The 21,467-nt window shown below is 35.5% G+C and overlaps 1 protein-coding gene and 1 non-coding gene across 10 annotated transcripts in view; one reads left to right on the top strand and one right to left on the bottom strand.

The window, feature by feature from the left end:
- The window catches only part of PARD3B (par-3 family cell polarity regulator beta), a 1,028,888-nt gene that overhangs the window by 475,715 nt on the left and 531,706 nt on the right, over positions 1-21,467 (bottom strand). For all 9 annotated transcript variants that reach the window (XM_084998493.1, XM_021075045.2, XM_021075046.2 and 6 more), the window contains one exon: positions 11,479-11,567. In XM_084998493.1, the coding sequence (XP_084854619.1) occupies positions 11,479-11,534 (56 nt within the window). In that variant the 5' untranslated portion in view covers positions 11,535-11,567. The remainder of the gene's footprint in view (positions 1-11,478; positions 11,568-21,467) is intronic.
- LOC146396102 (U6 spliceosomal RNA) lies at positions 13,865-13,971 on the top strand. The gene has a single exon (XR_014830659.1). It is a non-coding gene; the product is annotated as a U6 spliceosomal RNA (small nuclear RNA).

The following is a 21,467-nucleotide window of genomic DNA, read 5'->3' as shown; positions in this document are numbered from 1 at the left end:
TCTATGCTTAAGCAGAAAGTAGGATTTTTTTTCCCCAGAACAGAGGAAAATCAAATAAAATATGTATTTATTAGAAAAAGCACAGAATTACATTTTAAACAATTGTGAAGCCACAGTTGGTAATACATATGGGCATGTTCAAAGCATTATAAATCAAATCTTAAACTTGCCTTTCAATAAGGCATCAGTTGTATTCAGTAAAACAATTCCAAATTTTCACCTCCTTTTTTTTTTTTTTTTTTTTTTTTTTTAAGAGGTGGAAAAAGAAGTTACAAAGCCTGGAGAAAAGGTATTACAGAAAGAAATAGAAAGCCTGACCTGCCTAACCTACTCCAGATTAAGGAAAGGATGAGCTAGATACATTAATGGATAGTGTGTATGACTGAAATATACAAGGCATTGGGAGCTTTGGAGTAATAGAAAGTGGAACTAACAAGTTTTTATAAAGATGAAAAATAATAACCGTGAACAATTATTGGCTCCTTTAATCCCAGAGAGAGAAAATAAAATTGCTGGGAGAAAAACGATAAAGTTGAAGCAAACATCCCCATTATGGAAATTATAGGCAGGTCTCTATTGTTTCCTATTTACATGAAAATGACCTGAAACTAGATGTCAAATTAAGAGCTACAGCTGCTACAAATGCTTTTCTGCTTCAAATTGAAAATGGGGAAATTTTGGCTCCTTGCTGGAAAGTTGAGAACAGCATTAAGAAAGCAAAATGCCTGATGAATTCACTCTGCGTGAAGTATTCCCTAAATTATCAGCAATCTAAAATAAATACATTAAATATATTTTCATCAGTGGATTAGGCTTCTTTTTAATGTGTTTTCATTGCAAACCTATTATCATTAAGACCTGCCAAAAAGAGCAAGTCGGTTTCCAACATTGATGGCATATGATGGAATTTCAAAACTGATAATAAATTTCAAATGAGTTTTGCTCAGATATTGCTGATATATTTAAAATTTGTTCAGTCAAGCAGGCTATATCAAGAGGCCTGGAATAAAAGTTAGAAACAAAATAAATCGAGAGTGCTAATATCATAGGATAAAAGATTCTCTATACTTTCCATGTGAGCATAAAGACATTATATGAATACATGCATATGAAATACTATATATAGGTATGCATTATAAGTCCTGAATATAAAATATCTGATGGGAAGAGAAAGCTGTGTAGGTTTTAGTGGACCTCAAAGCAATCATTTTTATATAATAACAGATTTATAGTGGATTCATAGTTATTTGAGGAAGACAAAACCCGAGGTATTTACATTCCAAGGTTACAATATGGTTTTAAAGACTTAAAAACAGAGACTGAAATCTTGTTTAATCATTGAAACTTTATTATCTCACTTTATAATGTACTTTTATAGTTTTTCACATAGAACATAACACAAATCTTCCCTAATAAATGTATTAAATATCCACATGCTGATAGCATTCACGTGTATCATACAGAGGCTTTTGGAAATATAAGTGTTTAGTATAAACTACAAGATTTCAGCCTAAACATTTTTAGGATAGCTTTATGGATTCTTTTTTCTAGTTTGCAAAGATTTCTTTACCCCATTCAAAAGCTCTACTGCACAGCATCATAAAATTTACGTATCATACTAATATCTACTCTTTAGTATTCATCAATCTTGTATTTTTACATTCCCTTAATAAAGTAAATCTTATAACTTGTTAAAGTTATCAGTCTCGTTTTAAAACACTAAAACTTTTGGGGGGACGCAATATTAAGGTTTGTTTCAACTTTATATTAAGATTACCTTTTTCAGTATTTCAGAATAAACTTTTATGCTATCTTTATACATGATAGTCACAGTTTTAGGTCCAGAGTGATATTTGACAGATGTTAAATTACTATAACAAAAATGTCATTATCCCAGGAAGAAAAAGGATAAAAGACTTTCAATTTTGTTGATTGTAATATGCAGGCAGTTGGAGAATTAGATCTATTTAATATAGACAGTAATTACAAGTTTTATACACACTATGTTTTACCATGCTCTTTATAAACTATTATCCATTACTTGTTCTGAGACGGAAAGAAAAGCTTTTGAAAAAAGGAAGCCTCATAGACCAGTCCATATTTTATAAAAAAACACTCAGTGTTATATATACTTGATGGAGTTCTATAGAAATCTCTGTATATACACCCTCTTGGAAGATAAACACAGAAAGTAGGGCTAGACACAATTACTTGAATACACATCTCATAAAATGAGATTTTAGTAAGATGTGAAAATATGCTATTAATGCTATTTGTTTAGGCAAACTGCAGAGTGAAGTTCAAGGACCACTGAGCAGGGTATGCACACATTTACTTAGGTTTAGGAGGTGGACTGAGAATGGAAAATATGGAGAATGAGGTGAGCAGCAGAAAGAAAAAGTGATTGGCAGCTCCTGGTGAAACACAGACAAAAAAAATGAACTGTGGGACAAAGGAAAAATATTTCAGTTACACAAAGAATAGTTGGAAGATTTCATTAAGCTCAAAATACCTAACTCTGCAACTTTCTAAGACACACTTAAACAAAAGCAGATCGTCACAAAGTATTAGGTCCAATAGTATTAAGCAAGCTACATGTTCTAAGGTCAAATTGACAAAACTGATGCTAATAATCACGGGAACCATGTATGTGCAACTGGGTCCCCATGCTGTGTGGGGGGAAAAAAAAGTGTGTTGGGGGAAATAGCAATAAAAAATAAATTTAAAAAAAAATCACTGGAACCAGCTGCCAATCTGAGTTTAGGACAAAACTATGGGTGAAAGTACAGAGTTAGTGGTTTAAAATGAGCCTGTTGTGAATGGCTATGGCAAGAACTAGATTGAAAGTGCTCCATTTGCTTCCTTTCAGAAGAAAGACATGACACTTGAGGGAGGAAAACACAATAGAAGCTGCAGAGAGACGGCTGTAGGTCAAATTTATCCACACAAGGCACAGGCACGGCATCTTTAAAATCAGTCAGCCCAGTGATATGCCACTTGCTTAGGGGAAGGAAGAGACCGGACTGAGGGCAGGGATGGGGAGATGCTCTGTTGCAGAAGAGAAATCATGATCAACTTAGAAAGTGCATCCTGGGAGTTCCCGTCGTGGCGCAGTGGCTAACGAGTCTGACTAGGAACCATGAGGTTGCAGGTTCGATCCCTGGCCTTGCTCAGTGGGTTGGGGATCCAGTATTGCCATGAGCTGTGGTGTAGGTTGCAGACATGACTTGGATCCCGAGTTGCTGTGGCTCTGGTGAAGGCCGGCCCCTGTAGCTCCGATTAGACCCCTAGCCTGGGAACCTCCATATGCCACGGGAAGCAGCCCTAGAAAAGGCCAAAAAAAAAAAAAGAAAGTATCCTGATGGGGCTTTGAGTCAGGTGTCTGAGGAAATCATTTAAATTAAGACCAAAAGTATTGGCTTCCTCCTTTAGGCAATGAGGAAATTAAGATATGTTCCTAACAGCATCGTTGGTTTTAAAGAAAAAAATAGAGAACCGTATTTATAAACATTATACACACAGTATCTAGCATATGCAAAGGACTCAACGATATCAGCTATTAGTGTGATTATTAGAGCTTTCTGAGGGAACAAATAAGCTTATGGATTAAAAGGGAATAATCTATTTCAACCTTTCTATTTTTTAATTTTTCTCAACTTATTTCCTCAGTAAGAGTTTTGATTTTTTTTTTTTAATCTTTAAACACTGTAGAATTGAGGAACATGTTTCTCTTTATAATTAAAGTGCTGATAGGACAATGGGTTGTAATAAGTGAAGGGAGTTACTGGCTCGTGTTCTTTGGGGATGGATGTCCAGCACTGTCATTGACAGTGATGTGAGAGATGGGCCACAAGGAGAAGCCTCTAAGAAGAGCTTGAGGCTGACACTGCAGTCTACTTGATGGTGGAATGTCTTGTTGATGTGACTATACTGAGTAAAAAAATCTAATAAAGAATCTTTTGTTGAAGGTGGAGGAATTCACTTAATGCACCTGAGTTCAACAAGTATTAATTGAGTGGTTTCCACTGAAGAAGCTCTGCAAGGAAAAAACAAAGTCTAAGGCTTGAGGACTTCCTAACCTAGGGGGCAGATTAGGACAGGTAATTAAAAAAAAAAAACCGAAGTAGCAGAACAGTAGTAGTAAGCGCAGTACATTCTCAATGCATTTCAGCTATTGGGGGGGGGGGGGCAGCCGTGTGTTAATCGTCTTCTGGGCATTATAACAGGCACTCACATCAAATGTACAAACATATCACTTCCATTGTACAGAGAAGTAGACTGATGCTTAGGTTAAATAATCTGTCTAACATCACACTATTTATATAAAATAAAGTCAGTACTCAAATTGGAACTGACTGCTTTTCAGAGCAGTCGTTTTCTTTCTTTTTTTTTTTTTTAAGTTGTATTGAAGTATAGTTGATTTACAATGTTGTGATAATTTCTTCCAAACAACAAAGTAATTCAGTTATACATATATACACGTCCATTCTTTTTCAGATTCTTTTCCCTTAGAGATTCACAGACTATCGGGTAGAGTTCCCTGTGCTATACAGAAGGTCTCTGTTGGCCAGTCATTCCATATACCACAGTGTGCATATGTCAATCCCAAACCTTCAGCAGTCCCTCCCCATACCTGTCCCCTTTAGTAACCATAAGTTTGTTTTCAAAGTCTATGGGTCTGTTTCTTTTCTGAAAATAAGTTCATTTGTATCCTTTTTTTTTTTCCAGATTCCACATATAAGCGATATCATATGATATTTGCCTTTCTCCAACTTACATCACTTAGTATGATACTCTCTAGTTGCATCCATGTTGCTGCAAATGATATTATTTCATTCTTTTTTATGGCTGAGTAATATTCCATTGCATATATGTACCACATCTTATTCATATAGTCCTCTGTTGGTGGAGGACTTCCTTGTTAGGTTTCTTCCATGCTTTGGCCATTGTAAATAGTGCTGCAATGAACACTGGGATGTATGTATCTTTTTGAATTATGGTTTTCTCTGGATGGATGTCTAGGATTAGGATTGGTGGATTATATGGTAGTTTTATTTTTAGTTTTCCACAGTGTTTTCCACATACTGTTTTCCACAGTGGTTGTACCAAGTTACACTAACACTAACAGTGTAGAAGGGTTTCCTTTTCTCCATACCCTCACAAGCATTTATTGTTTGTAGACTTTTTCACTGTGGTCATTCTGATTGGTAGTAGTTTTGATTTGCATTTCTCTAATAATAGAAATGTTGATCATATTTTCATTTTTTTTTTGCCATCTGTATGTCTTCTTTGGAGAAATGTCTATTTAGATCTTCTGCCCATTTTTTGATTGGGTTGTATGTTTTTTTTGGGGGGGGGATACTGAGCTGCATGGGTTGTATATTTTGTAGATTAATCCCTTGTCAGTTGCTTCATTTGCAAATATTTTCTCCCATTATATGGGTTATCTTTTTGTTATACTTATGGTTTCCTTTGCCTGTGCAAAACTTTTACGTTTAGGTCCTATTTGTTTATTTTTGTTTTTATTTTTATTACTCTAGGAGGTGGATATGAGAATATATTGCTGTGGCTTATGTCAGAGTATTCAGCCTATGTCTTCTTCTAAGAGTTTTATAGTATCCAGTCTTATATTTTGGGCTTTAATCCATTTAGAGTTTATTTTTGTATATGATATTAGAGAGTGCTGTAATTTAATTCTTTTACATGTAGCTGTCCAGTTTTCCCAGCACCACTTATTGAAGAGACTGTATTTCCTCCATTGTATATTCTTGCCTCCTAAGTAGTAGATTAGTTGACCACAGGTGTGCAGGTTTATTTTTGGGCTTTCTATCCTATTCTATTGATCTATATTTCTGTTTCTGTACCAATACCATACTCTTTTGATGACTGTAGCTTTGTAGTACAGTTGAAGTCAGGGAGCCTGATTCCTCCAGCTCCATTTTTTCCCCTCAGGATTGCTTTAGCTACTCAGGGTCTTTCTGTTTTCATACAAATTAAAAAAATTTTTATTCTAATTCTGTGAAAAATGCCATTGGTAATTTAATAGGGATTACACTGAATCTGCGGATTGCCTTGGGCAGTATATTTATTTTTACAATATTGATTCTTACAATCCAAGTACTAGCAAACTGAATCCAGGAATACACTGAAAGGATCATACACCATGATCAAGTGGGATTTATCCCAGGGATGCAAGGATTTTTCAATATCCACAAATCAATCAGTGTGATGCACCACATTAATAAACTAAGGAATAAAAACCATATGATCATTTCAATAGATGTGGAAAAAGCTTTTGAGAAAGGCCAGTTTTTGACAAAACCCTCCAGAAAGTGGTCATAGAGGGAACCTATCTCAACACAGTAAAGACCATATATGACAAACCCATAGCTAACATCGTTCTTAATGGTGAAAAGCTGAAAGAATTTCTGCTAAGATCAGGGACAAGACAAGGACATCCACTCCCTCTGCTTTTATACAATGTAGTTTTGGAAGTGTTAGCAGAGAAGCAAAAGAAATTAAATTAATTCAAATTGGAAAAGAAGAGTAAAACTGTCACTGTTTGCAGATGACATGGTACTACATGTAGAAAATCCTAAAGATCCTATCAGAAAACTACTAGAACTCATGAATGAATTTGGTAAAGTTTCAGGAAACAAAATGAACACACAGAGATCTCTCACATTTCTATACACTAACAATGAAAGAGCAGAAAGAGAAATTAAGGAAATAATCCCATTGACCATCACAGTGAAAACAATGAAATATCTAGGAACAAACCTCCGTAAAAGGGCAAAAGATCTGTACTCTGAAAACTATAAGACACTGATGAAAGGAATCAATGATAACTCAGAGCAGTAGTTTTCAACCACTTTGACACGTGAGTTTCAAAGCAGAGTTAGCTTTCTGATGAGGTTCAGAGGAAGAGGGCACAGGATCAAGAAGGGAAGCTGGAAGAAGGAAAGTCTTCTCAAAGGAGGTAGAATTTTAGGTGGAATGGTGAATGGCAAGTGGATCTTCAATCAGAAAAGCTGGAGAGGGGGCAGAGAGCTTGTACACAGGAGAGAAAACTGTTTGTGCTGAGAGAGTGAACCAGGATGGTTTGTAGATACATCGATGGGCAGTGATATTACAGGAAGAAGGAAGAGATGGGAGGAGAAGGGAAGATAATGAGGAGATGAGGTTGAACCATCAGCTTGAGATCAAATCTCAGTGCGACAGGTCAAGTTCCACACTGAAAAAAAAAAAAATCATGCTTAATTCTGTGGTGGACTCACTATAGGTTTCAGAACTGAGGAACACTGTGATCAATGCTGTGATTTAGAAACATGTCACCTGGCAGGGACATGTGGGTTCAACTAGAAGAGGGAAAGACAAGGGAGAAATTGGTACTTGAGATAGGAATTGTAAATTATTGCCATAATGCAGCTGAGATGTAAGAGGGCTTGGACAATGATTACAGAAATAAAACATGAAAACATGGGGAAGGAGTCAAGGTATTTTGAGATGGACTCTGTCAGCAATCTGCCAAATGAACTGATATCAGAGGCAAAGGAGAAGATAGGATAAAATGTGATGACAGTTTTCAGCATGCGAAAAGGGGCAAATCTGGAATAAGGTAAGGTTAAGAATGAGGCAGACACTAGGAATGAAGCAGTCTTTTGCATATACTGCTTGCTATTTTTAAAGAGACGCTCTTTCCATTCCACCACTTTCAATTTATATGTGTCCTTTGCCCCCAAATGAGTCTCTTGTAGGAAGCATTTTGTCTTTTTAAACCTGTCTGCCATTCTATGTATTTTGATTGGAGCATCTAGTCAATTGACATTTAAGGTAATTGTTGATAAATATGTATTTACTGCCATTTTAAACCTTGTTTTCCAGTTGATTCTGTTTCTCCTTTTTTCCTTTCTTTTTTTGGTTGGATGATTTCCTTTTACTTTATGCTCGTGTCCTCTTGTTTTTAGTTTTTGTGAATGTGTTGTTTAGTTTTCATTTGTGGTTACCCTGTTTTTCCAAGCAGGTTAAACCCTTCTCACATCTGTTGGCTTTAGCCTGATAGTCATATGGGCTCGAACACATTCTAAAAAAAAAAAGAAAGAGTCCAGATTTTCTTACTTTCCTTCCCCACATTTTATGATTTTGATGTCCATTTTTATAACTTCATGTTTATTCTTTTGCTGTTCCTTGTGTTTATCATCACATTTACAAATAAGTTTTTTTTCCCTTTTAGATTTTATACTGGTTTACTTAAGTGATCACTTTCCAATAAAGAGAAGCTTAAAGTGTAATTTTATTTTTTAAAAAAGAAACACCCCCCCAAAGACCTCTTGCTTCATTGTCATCTTAAGATCAAATAAACTAAGTAGTACTTCATAAGAGATACTATAAGACTATTTGGAGAACTCCCCCTAAATGCTATTTTTCTTTAAATAGGAACATTTGTGTTAATAATGGGTAAGCCATTACCAGCTACACTTATAATTTATGAAGCACTGTGTTTTAGCCATTCAGTCATTCACTCAACAAATGTGCTACTATTATGTTCCAAGACCTGTACTAGGTGTTAGGAATCTCTTGGAGAATTCAGAGTCTTGTTTGGGAGAATGACAGATAGTCACAGTAAACTTTAGCATGTACAATAATGATAATTACAATAGCAATTAATGTTTCATTTAGTATGGTGCTAGTGCAATGGCCCATTTTCCATAAGGGAAAAAACATTTTAAAGAGGTTTACTAATTAGTCCAAGGCTACATAAGTAATGTTTAACCTTAAGACTTAAATAAACTAAAAGTTTAGAAACTATGAGATGGCTTGATAAATGCTGTGGATTAAAATTTTTTATCTAGTGATGATATATGAGCTGAATTAAAATAAGGAGAGATGGATACTCAAGAGAAGAATTAGATTATTATAGTCTGAGAGGTAACAAAGGCTTGAGGAATAACTGGGAATTAGATTTAATTAATGGGATTAAAACATAAGAACAGATTTAAGACATTTTGAGATGGACTCTACAGTAATTTACTTAGCCATCCACGTGGAAGTAAGTCCAAAGTCCACAGCTTGAGCCAAGCTCTGTGGAGTATCAGGCCCTTCTTGCCCCAGGAAAAAACAGATCACGTAACTCAGCTGTAAGGGACCCCCTAATTTCCTTCAGTTATTCCTCTCTCATCCCACACCAGCTATAACAAATGTCCTCTCTTAAAATTTAATCTCTACACTTCCCACCAAACCACCCCCAACTTCACATTCCAAGCTATTAAAAACCTTCTCATGCCCAAAAGAGAGCCTACAAGAAAATGAGTTTCCAATCATTCTACTTGCTCAACTTGGCCTCAAACTAATTCCAGATAATTTCGAAGTTTCTATTCCTGGTTATGCAGCACGACACAAAACACTAAGGAATCCAAGAAGGTGTACACAAGTGACAATGGAGTCCAAGGATTTGGAGATAAGAGTGGTGGATATAGGCCATGAGGGTAAGGGTTTCATCCCTGGCCTCATTCAGTGGGTTAGGGATCTGGCATTGCTGCAAGCTACAGCATAGGTCGCAGATGTTGCTACAGTCTGGTGTTGCTGTGCTGTGGTATAGGCCTGCAGCTGCAGCTGCAATTTGACCCATAGCCCAGGAACTTCCATATGCTGCCAGGATAGCCATAAATAGAAAAAAAGGAAAAAGAAAAAAACAATGTTGGATATGGATTGGGTTTCTAGAAGTTAATCACTTTCAATCTCAACTCAGCCTGTTAAAGGTGACAATAAAACTCATGCAAAAATCTGTTTTTGGTAATCAAATTACATAGACACACAAATGTATTTTAATGAAATAATATAATATTTTTAAAATTCCTATACTCCATTTTTCTCAATTCCTTGTATCTGGAGAAAGCTTAGCCAATTTGTTCAGGCAGCCATAAATCAAACAATTATTTACTCTATAACAGCTATCTACATAATACTCAGCCAAGATGTTAGCAAACTTTCCAAACAGCTAACATTAAAAAAAATAAAATTAAAGGCAAACAGAATAAGAGTATTACATTCATTATGTCTACCTCCAAAAACAATCTTATCAAGCTTCTAAAGACAGTGCCCAAGAGATTTTCTGTACCAAATTTTTAATATTGTACAGCTCATTAATCAAAGAAATAATCTAAATAAAGAGTGACTATGTCATATGGCCATAAATCATAACTTGAGGAAAACCCACACAGTAGAGCAGTGTGATAAAAGATGATCACTTTTTTTATTTTTTATTTTTTTTTCTTTTTAGGGCTGCACTCACAGCATATGGAAGTTCCCAGGCTGGGGGCTGAATCAGAGGTACAGCTGCCGGCCTACACCACAGCCACAGCAATAGGGGATCCAAGGCATGTCTGTGACCTACACCACAGTTCATGGCAACACTGGATCCTTAACCCACTGAGTGAGGCCAGGGATGGAACCCACATCTTCATGGATACTAGTCAGATTAGTTTCTGCTGAGACACGATGGGAACTCCCTGATCACTTATTTTTTTTAAAGCTTATTCCATGTAACATGCTTGGTACCTATCAGTCACTGGACTAAATGAAAGGAGTATGTTGACTCTGAATGAATGGGATGACCGTCAACCTCAGAAGGATCACCTTCGAGTGCTGAAGCTGACAGTCTAGTAAATATAAACTTACATATACAAAATGTGAAGCAATTTTAAAAATGATGATGATGATGACAGAGAATGATGATAACAATAAAAGTGGTAGCAACAGCAACAGGGCTTACTCTCTGACTCAGGCACTGCTGAAAATGCTTTAGGTATGTCAGCTAATTTTGTCTTCATACCAACCCTTTGAAGAAGGTTTTAATATTATTTCCATTTTACAGACTAGAAACTCAGGCAGAGACTGATGAGCAACGTCCCTAAACTCCTGGAATTAATAAGCAGCAGAGCTGGATTTGAACCCAGGCCGCAGCTCAGAATGAACTAGAAATGAGTGCAAAAGGAAGCACAGGTTAACATGAGTGTGACTGACTTTATACAATGAGTTACACTAAAAACATGAAAAATCCTGGTTGATAGGCTAGATTCATTTAATGTACATAAAATAAAATATTGCAAGATCATTAAAAAAAAACAGTACAAAGTAATATTCAAAGAGCTAACGTCAAAGTAAAACACAACCACGATGAACTGAAATGTTCACTTTAAACTGTTGTTCAAAGAGAAGAAAAAAGCAATTAAAAAATCCAGGTTTCAGAAGAGGTGGAAAGAATGGGGCTCATTTTGATATATATTTGTCAGGAAGTTCTTCAATCGCATAAAGAAAATGAGAGAAAAACAGTAATTTAGCAGTTAATTTTAGAATTAGGTTTCCCTCCAGTATTCTACTTATCTTGATCTTTGCTACACAATAAAAACAACCATAAACCAGAAAAACAAACAAACATTAAACTGAAATAAAATATCCTTAGTCACATAAAGAGAATACCTCAATGCATCCATAGTTTTCAGCGATGTCAGTAGTTCTGTCTGCACACCATTCATAACTTCTCCATCTTCTAATTCCTGTGTGGAATTCTGTAGTGAAACAAACCCATAAGCATTCAGATGCCATGCATACAGAATTGAAAATTTGAATAAAATGTCTCAACAGTTGAGAGTAAATGGTTTTTTCTGGATATATGCAGTGTGCTCTGATTTCTTTGAAGACTAGAAACAGGTGTTAATCTTTTTACTGCTTTCAATGTTCTTTTCTCTCACTTTCGGTTTCTGAAATACTCAGATGGGCCATTTACACAAGGCAATATGTTAAGAGTTTTGGAAGACTTCATTTAACTTCCTGCTACTCAACCATAAGCTTCTGGGACTGGTTCAAATCAGCAAGGAAAAGGGATACCAAAGGGGCAGTGTCCTTGATGGGTGGTGATGTATCGGCTTTAATGCACTGCACTAAGTTGCACCCCCCCAATCCACTCCCTAATACTAAAAATATAATGAAAACAAAACCCATGCAAAAAAAAAAAAAAAAAAAAAAAAAGTATTGCCTTTCAAGATCACTTCTGTCAAAAGTGTAGCAAGAATAGGGCAGAAAAAGAAATCTGAGTTCTTATTTTGCCTTAAGATTTTCATTGTGAGGATGATCTTCAGCAAAGAGGAACTAAAATTAACCACGTCATTTCTAAAATGGTAAACACTCTTCCACTACAGAGAAGTAAGAGGGTGAGAGAGGTCTCACACCCGAGGACAGTGGCAGAGTTGAGTTGGGTGTTACTCAGAAGAGAGAATGGATTCTAGAAAGCCGGTCTGATTTAGATTCTCATTTATGTAAGACATTAGTCCTCTCTTTGGCTTTGGAACTGGACGTTAACAGAGTAATTCTGCAGATATACTGCTCTTCAGAAGAGTTATGGACTCAGGTTTCACTGAAACAACAGACCACATGGAACATTCATGGGTCTAAATGTGCCACTGAAACAACAAAAAATACGATATTAAAATTGTTATTAAATTAATATAAAATCATTATTAAATTACATTATTAAATCAAATTATTAAATTATTAAATAAAATTTAAAAAATACAATGTTGAAAGATTGGCCCACAAGGAATTAGATTAATATCTTGAAGTAAACAAGACATGGAGCCACAATTCAAGCAGTTTGTCATTGTGAGTTTATTTTTTAAAAATATATTTCATTTTTAGATTGAAGAGCAACATTTCACCTAGGGGTTGATAGTTCTGTGAAGAACATGATCTACACTAGATTTCATACACATACACATACATAAAATTTTCGCCTCTTCATGAGGAGAAAGAAAGGGAAGAAAATCCAAAAGATCAATGACACTTTTTAGTGACAAAGGCACTGTATCTTAAAAAATGTTTGCAAGGTTTCAAATATTCATATTATTATGAAGGACATGATATATGCTTACAGAGAAAAGAGACAGGGTTGAACAGGTTACAAAAACACTTGAGTAGACAACTTAACAAAATATGTGAACTTGTGACTACTGCACATGTCAGAACATTTGATGACTGCATTATGTCAAAAACCCTAAATTTCTCATCTTTCCCTCACAAAAAAGGGAGTTCCATGAAGGGTGAGGCTGTGTCTGGTGCCCACTATATTAAGTCTACAATACCCAGAGTTCATGTAGTGAATGTTAATGAATAAATAAACTGAAAGGCATGGTGTTCGTTTCCTAATGCTGTATAGTAAATTGCCTCAAAATTAAACAGATTAAAAAAATATTATCTCTCAGAGTTTTGGTCAGCAATTTAGAAGTGGCTTGGTTGGGCAGCTCTGCATTAGAATCTCATGAAGTTGCAGTCAAGCTGTGGGCAGGGCTGTAGCTGCAATCATCAAAAGGGCTTGACTGGAGCTTTAGGGAGCACTATTTTTTCTTTTATAAAAGTTTTATTCAGATAGAATTTACATAACACTAAATTTATCCTTTTAAGAAGTACAACTCAGTCCTTTCTTTTTTTGAAGAAATTATTATTCATATTTTATTTAACAAAATTTTATTCTATTAGTTGCATTCTTATTTTATTTTTTTTTCTTTCATGCTCCATCATAAGTGACTAGACAGAGTTCCCAGTGCTACACAGCAGGATCTCATTGCTAATCCATTCCAAAGGCAATAATTTGCATCTATTAACCCCAAGCTCCCAGTCCACCCCACTCCCTCCCCCTCAGCAACCACAAGTCTATTCTCCAAGTCCATGATTTTCTTTTCTGTAGAAATGTTCATTTGTGCCAAATATTAGATTCCAGATATATGTAATATCATATGGTATTTGTCTTTCTCTTATTTGCAGTTTTGCAGCCATCACCACTCTAATTTTAGAACAATTTAAAAGTCTCCCAGGGCTCACTTCAGCAGCACATATACTAAAACTGGAACAATACAGAGAAGATTTACATGGACCCTGTGCAAGGATGACATGCAAATTCATGAAGCATTCCATATTTAAAAAAATAAATAAATAAAAGCCCCCAAAAGAAACCTCATACTCATTAGCCAGCACTCCCCATTTTTCCTGCTTCCCACAGCCACCTGCAATCATTCATCTACTTTCTGTCTCTAAGGATTTACCTATTCTGAACATTTTATTTAAGCAAAATCATAAGCTATGTGGCTTTTATCACTTAACAAGATGTTCTTAAGGCCCTGGCACATACCAGTACGTCATTCCACTTTTTGGTCAAATAATATTCCACTGTATGGATATACCATATTCTGCTCACCCATTTATCACCCAATTTGAGTATTCTGGATACTTTGCAGGTTATGAATCATGTTACCATGAACATTCGAAATAATCAAGTGTGAAATAATGTTATTAATAAGGAAAAATTCTTGTGTAGACATTTTCAAATCTCTCAGGTAAATGGCTAGGAGTGGAATTGTAGGGTTATCTGCTAACTCTATGTTTAGTATTTCAAGGAGCTGCTATACTATTTTTAAAACATCTGCATGATTTTGCATTCCCTTAGCAATATATAAGGGTTCCAAATTTCTCTAAGTCCTTTTGCCAACACTTGTTATTTTCCTTTTTTAAAAAATTAGCCATAGTAGTGGGTGTGAAGTTGGCATTTGGAATACTTCTAATAAATGGCTAATGATTTGCATTTCCCTAATGATTAAAGATGTTGAGCATTTTTTCATGTGAATGTTGGACATCTGTATATCTTCTTTGGAAAATGTCTAATTATTTGTATTTTTATTATTTAGGTGTCAGAGCTTTTTAAAAATTCTGTATATAAATTAACTAGACATATGATTTCTAAAACATTTCTCCCATTCTGTGGGTGGGCTATGTTTTCACTTCCTTGGTGGGTCCTTTGAAGCACAAAAGTTTTTAACTTTAATGAAGCTCAGCTTATCTATTTTTTTTTTCTCACTTGTGTTTTGGTGTTGTATCTAAGAAACACTACCTAATACAAGGTCACAAAGGTTTATTCCTGTGCTTTTTTCTAATAGTTTTATGGCATTAGGTCTTGCATTTAGGCCTACTAGAGTCAATTTCTGTATGTGGTGTGAGGTAGGGGAACCAACTTCATTCTTTGTATGTGGTTTTTTAGGTGTGCCAGCACCATTTATTGAAAGGGCTATTCTTTTCCCAATGATTTGTCTTAACACTCTTATCGAAACTCAATTGACCCAAAACACAAGGGTTTATTTCTGGATTCTGTTTTAACCCATTGATTTATATCTGTATCTATATGCCAGTACTACACAGTCTTGATTATTGTAAATTTGTACTTTGGAATCAGGAAGTGAGATTTATCCAATTCTTTCTTTTAAGTTTGTTTTGGCTATTACAGTTCCCATGCATTTTCATACGAATTTTAGAATCTGAGCATCAGCTAGTGTCAGCAAAAATGCTAGCTGGGTTTGAATAAGGGTCACATTGAATCCATAGATCAATTTAGAAGAGTATTATCATCTGAACAACATGAAGTTTTCTAATCTATGAACAGTTAACAGTGGCAGTTATTAAAATAAATATTCTTCTTGGCTTTGTAGTTCTGTATGGACACACATCCTCAGGAAGTCAAAGAAAAAATCGAGATATCTGTTACAAGGTTTTAACTATATACTTCTGACTCTTTGCTCCCTGTTCCAACTAGAATTTTCTTGTTGATCACATGCCAAGGCAAGAAACTAATATATTTTCTGGTTCAAATCAACATTCTACAAGGTTAAAGGGACTTTTTTTTCTAGTTCTAGTTAGACAGAAACTAAAGGTTTTATTTATGTCAACAGTGTACTTAATGCTCCGAGTATATGAAAATGTCAATTAGAATTTGAAAGCAATATTGGGCCAATTTCAATGTGCTAATCTGCTCAAGGGTAATTCTGAACTGACTACAGTTTTATAGCAATCATGTCAATAACTACAGAGTTAAGGAACATATTCACAGACTTATGTGACTGAAACAGAGTTCTACTATCTCAAAAGTAGCATCAAAAAACAGCCTGGCTACAGCTATCACAAAAGGTAGGTAACTATAGTTTATCATCTCAACTAAATGGCAGTGTTTGTCACTTGCCAAAGTCATTTCTATATATTGCAGTAAAAGAATCCTTTGATATTCTCTAGAGACGGGGCAGGCAGACAGATGCTTAGGGCATCCTACAAGGACACAAAGGCAATTCCAAACTGACTTCAAGAACACTATAGCAGGGCAATGCTTGAAGACTTAAGAGACAAAGGCAGCTTATTCCTGAACAGGGTCTATAAAATCACTTTTTCCAAAAATTACCAAATAAATGACAAGCAATATCTTAAGAGAACCTAGGCTTTTCCTTCACTAAATTACATGTTGAAATGAAGAGTCACAAAATCACACATATCTAAAACTGAAAATGATTTTTTTCTCATAGCTTATTTAAATAACTTTGAGAAAAATCTGTAAAATCATGACTTTTTAAATGTGGAAAGAAAGGGGCAAAAATAATCTGACTATGAAGTGCTAGGGGTATAAACAACCTGTGCCAAACAACCACCCTTATTTTTTTGACTGCAGACTTGAGTAATGTTAATTATGTGATTTCAAATCCTCAGACTTGACTCCAGAAAACACAAGGGTTTGGGAAGCTCTATACTTAAGATTATTGGTAAAATTATTATAATTTCTACTTTTAATGTTAACGTAAAATAGATAGATGTGATCAGCTGATAGAATATAAGGGTATAAAGCTACGTCAAAATTTACTTTGTCTTTATCTTTGGCTCTCATTACAATACTCTGCTCCCTAAAAAAGGTCGGGGGTGGGGGGCACATTTCACCAGCCAAGCAGAGACCTTTAAGAAGCTTGTCCTTTACCTCGCTGATTATCAGAGCAGGGAACCTATCATATGTGGCTTTTACAACAGACAAGTTTAATTACTACAATTTTTAAAAAGCGAACATTTTTAGCAACACTTTCAGGATCATGGGAGCATTTCTGACAGCCAGAATGAGTTGGATTTAAACATCACTGCACTATTTTTAGCTTTAAAATCAACACTTACATAAATATTCCCAAACCAATTAGCAGCAGCTGGAAAGCAAAGGTGTTTACATTAGTTAGCGCCAGTGCTCATGATGGCAAGTGCTCACAGGCTGTGTGGAAGGGGCCAGGTACTAGGTGGGGCACCTCTCTCTCTCGAGGGTGATCCTGGTGTTGCCCCCAGGCTACTGTTTCATACTTCATGGTGGGTCCAAGTCACAGATTTGATTCAGGAAGGTGTGTTCATGATGTAGCCTCATTAAGTTATACATCTCCAAATAAACTTATCATTCTTGATAAAATTTGTGGGGGAAAAAGAGAAAAAAATTACCCATATTCTCTTTGCTTTTCCCTAGTCAACCACAGCTATAAAACAATATTAAAAACAGCTTTACAGCTCAGTCTTTCATCTCTCAGATGAGAACTGAAATAGATGTCTCATTATCAAGAGATGGCTCCCTTTGACGTACAGGTGAAAATAGATGACCTTGATTTTTTTTCCCCCTCAAAGCATTTTAGTGACATTGGAAATGACTTGCCCACAAAATTATAACTGCAATTGAGTTAGGTTTCAAAAACTCAGGTGCATTTTGTAACAAGATCTGCATCCTGAAAAGCCAACTGCAAGTTTCTTTGGAAATTGCACAAGGATTTCAGAATGAGAGTAATAGAAAAATTATACAGGGAAGATCTGGATGCCAGGTTATGTGCCTGGTGCTCATACATAAACATCATGCACATTTTAAAATTAAAATTCTGGGCATAATTTCAGAATATTTGTTTTGACTTTTTAAAACAAGAATATCTGTGCTAAAGTAAAAACAAGTTATATTTGATAAGCACACATATGAGATGAACATGCATTTTGGTAGTTAAGTGCTTTTTATTCAAGCTTGACCCAATATATATTCTTCATGCTTTGGGAAATCTCTCAGTTGCCTTCATAGATACTACCCCAAAATATTTCCATTGGAGCAATTTAACATACTCATACATACATATATAATATTTCATATATTTATATATAAATATATATTATATATCAGATTGTATATTCATATATCTAGAAACTGGTACTGCCTTATAGTAACTGGTGCAGATCCTCAGAAATCCTCAACAATATTAAGTGAGCCCTGGAAAGAATGGTGCTGATGAATAGTCCACTCATTTTATGTTACTTTTTTAATGATTTTTATTTTTTCCACTATAGTTGGTTTATAGTGTTCTGTCAATTTCTACAGTACAACAAAGTGACCCAGTTACACATATACATATATACACATTCTTAGTCCACTCATTTTATAGCTAGGGAAAGTGAGTCCCAGAAGGGTGAGGTGACCATTCCTTTTTACTTATTGTGATAGTGGCAACAAGAGAATCCAGGATTCTTGATTCACAATTCAGTGTCCTTGCTGTGTGCTACAGTAAATAGTTGCTGATTTAATGAACATTGACCTTATTATTGATTTTATGGATCCTTTTTCTTTCTCTCTCTCTCTCTTTTTTTTCTTTTTTGTCTTCTTTTTAGGGCAGCATCTGTGGCATATGGAGGTTCCCAGGCTAGGGGTTGAATCAGCTACAGCTGCCAGCCTACATCACAGAAACACTGGATCTGAGCTGAATCTTCGACCTACACCACAGCTCAAGCAATGCCAGATCCTTAACTCTCTGAGAGGTGCCAGGGATCAAACCTGCATTCTCATGGATACTAGTTAGATTCATTTCTGCTGAGCCATGAAAGGGAACTCCTAGATCCTTTTTCTTCCAATGACATTAACAGATACTCTAATAATGTCTTGGATATACTTCACACATCTTTCAAAGATCTCACAACATTTAACATATAACCAGAAGTCTATTCATGACAATCCTAAATAATTTCTAAGCATTCCTATTCCAATTTTATACATGAACATATTCAAAGAAAAAAAAGGCTTAATGTCTTATTTAAGGTAAAACTAAGGCTCAAAGAAAAAGCGAAGGTTACTTAGTTCTTACTTAGGACTTGGGTCTCCTAAGACTGAAGTTTGTATGCAAGCATGTTAAACATATTTACCCTTGGGATGTTTCTTAGAGCCTGATTTTAGACAAATGGTGTGAGGAAACGATATTACATTATGAAACATTTAAAAAAAGGATTTACATGAAAAGCTGTCAAGTGTTTCATTATTCTAGAGATTGAGCTCTAAGAATTGCGTTTGTAAAATAAAGGTATTTTTGAGACTACAATTAATTAGATCAGTCTAACCAGTCTCAAAACTTTGAATCGTGGTGTGTGTGTGCGCACGTATATATACACACACTACTAAGTGACAGGGTAAGTTAATGCTTATGAGGTAAAACCGGACTGAGTTTAAGCAATCCTTGACTTTGTCAAAAACACTGAAATTAAACAGTCTTCCAGCTGACGGTCTTGCAGAGATGGGCTGTGCAGGTTAAATCCCACTGACTTGTGGCACATTCAGAGCCAGCCTCACCTTCTCTTCATCTGGTTTGTGTAAAAGATATTCAGCAAGGTTTTTAATAGGTTGAATAAAAATAAGACAGACCAAGGTATAGCAGTAACATCAAGTTCGGATCTAAGACAAAGGAGGCACAGGTTCCAACAGATGTTCTCTCAGTGTTTTGCCTAATCATGTCCCCTGATCTCTTGGCCTCTCTTTCCATTACCTCTAAAATGAGGACTAGAGGATGTCTAAGGTCCATTCCAGGTATAAAATGTCCCAGAACTTAGGGAAGGGTCTCCAAACGTAAGGTAGATAAGTCCCTGCTGAAGAAAAATAAAAATTCTTCAGCAGATAAATTAAGGGGTGATTATTCTTTCGAATATATATATATTTTTGAGAAAGCTTCTCCTGAGAAGCAAACTCTCAGAGAGACATATGATTATATACTTTCTTCACATAATAATTCTAAATAACTTTTGGGGAACAAATGTATGACATGAGGTAAAGTATACTTGAAATAAAAGTAAAACCCTCCCTGCACTCCTTGTTCTTTTTTCTTCTTCTTCTATGATCTTTTCTTGGATAGTTTCCTTTTTCTTACTGCCAATAATTAGCAGAGTTAAGAGCTCATTGTTAAGATTTCCCAGCATTGAGATTTGGATTTGAGAAGATAATTTTTTGATATATTAAAAAAAAGGCATGCCCTTTATACATTTTACCTGCTGGGGTTTTTTTGTTGTTGTTGTTGTTATTGTTGTTTCTGCTATCTGTTTATTTGTTTAGAAAAGTATAAAGTGGCCTTGAATAAACCTGCTATCAGGCAGTCAAAACACAACTGTTAAGTCCTTTTTTTAAAGGTGGGGAGAGGGGGGAAATTCTGTTTTGTCCGTGAGCTCTGAGTTGACCAGACACATTGATCAGTCTTACCTATGTATCAAAAATGAAAACCACTACTGATGTCAAGATTAGCATTGCCTCTGCCCTGTTGATCTTTCAACATAACACCAATACCTATGGATGGGCTACTGCTTCTTAAGCAAGTATGTTCAATGAAAAGGCTGCCTTAGAAACCTTAGAACTATGAAAGTTCGGGAGTTCAACAAGGCAATCCCATAGCTGCTATTTTTAGGTCCACTCTTTCTTACTCAGACTCAAGTAACATATTCCAGAAAGTGTTAATAAGAAAAGGGGAAAACACATACATTCTTTTCAAATACAAACTGACACAAGCATATTTATAATGATTGCTTAAATTTATAATTGGCTTATAATTATAACCTACCTATTCACAGCTAATTTTCCCTAGTTTTCTGGATTATTGAACCTTTCCGAACCACTTGAGCCCAATGCTTAGGTACACCCAGAGAGTGCTGTTTATTAGTGAAAGGATGAAGATATTGAAGAGCATAGCGCTCTCTCCCATAAGGGTCTACTTCTGATCACACTCTCATCATAAAACCTATGATCCAAGTCATTGTAAACATCTGCTTCTTTTCCATTTAATCTCTCTCTTTAAACTATATCATCTCATGCTTAGAATACAAGTCTGTCCAAATGGACAGTTTGATGGCACTGGGGCTTCGCGTCTAACTATAAACCATCACCTAAACCTGGCGCACATAAAAAAACTTGAGGAAGTCTGGATAATTCAGCAATTTCAAAAAAAAGCTACAACCTAAATGTTTTTCTTGCTAGCTGAAATATATGTCAATCAAGTTTGACACTAGTAAATGTACCTCATGCATTTAAGTAAAGCTACACAAATTCCAGGCTTGGTTAGAAGAGGTTAAAGATAAAAAAACATGTTATTAAAGGACTACTTTTCATTCGCATATGCATTTCACTCAAGCTGATCCAGGCACACTTTCCTGCTGGTCTGAATTAGGAAAACCTTCCCTCACGAAAACAGGTTGCAGAAGATGTTGAATCCACAACCAGGTCTATTAGGACCTGTTTTAAGGGAAAAACCAACAAATACACACAGAGATTTATGTGTATGATTAGTTTACTAGGGCCTTTCAAA

This window comes from Sus scrofa, chromosome 15 (genome assembly GCF_054392235.1).
Source record: "Sus scrofa isolate SSC_HxYL_T2T_F1_AM1 chromosome 15, Sscrofa_HxYL_maternal_Yorkshire_Landrace_v2.0, whole genome shotgun sequence".
In the NCBI taxonomy this organism is placed as follows: Eukaryota; Metazoa; Chordata; class Mammalia; order Artiodactyla; family Suidae; genus Sus; species Sus scrofa.
The sequence above is the reverse complement of the archived record's forward strand: the minus strand, read 5'-3'. Positions and strand labels throughout refer to the sequence as shown.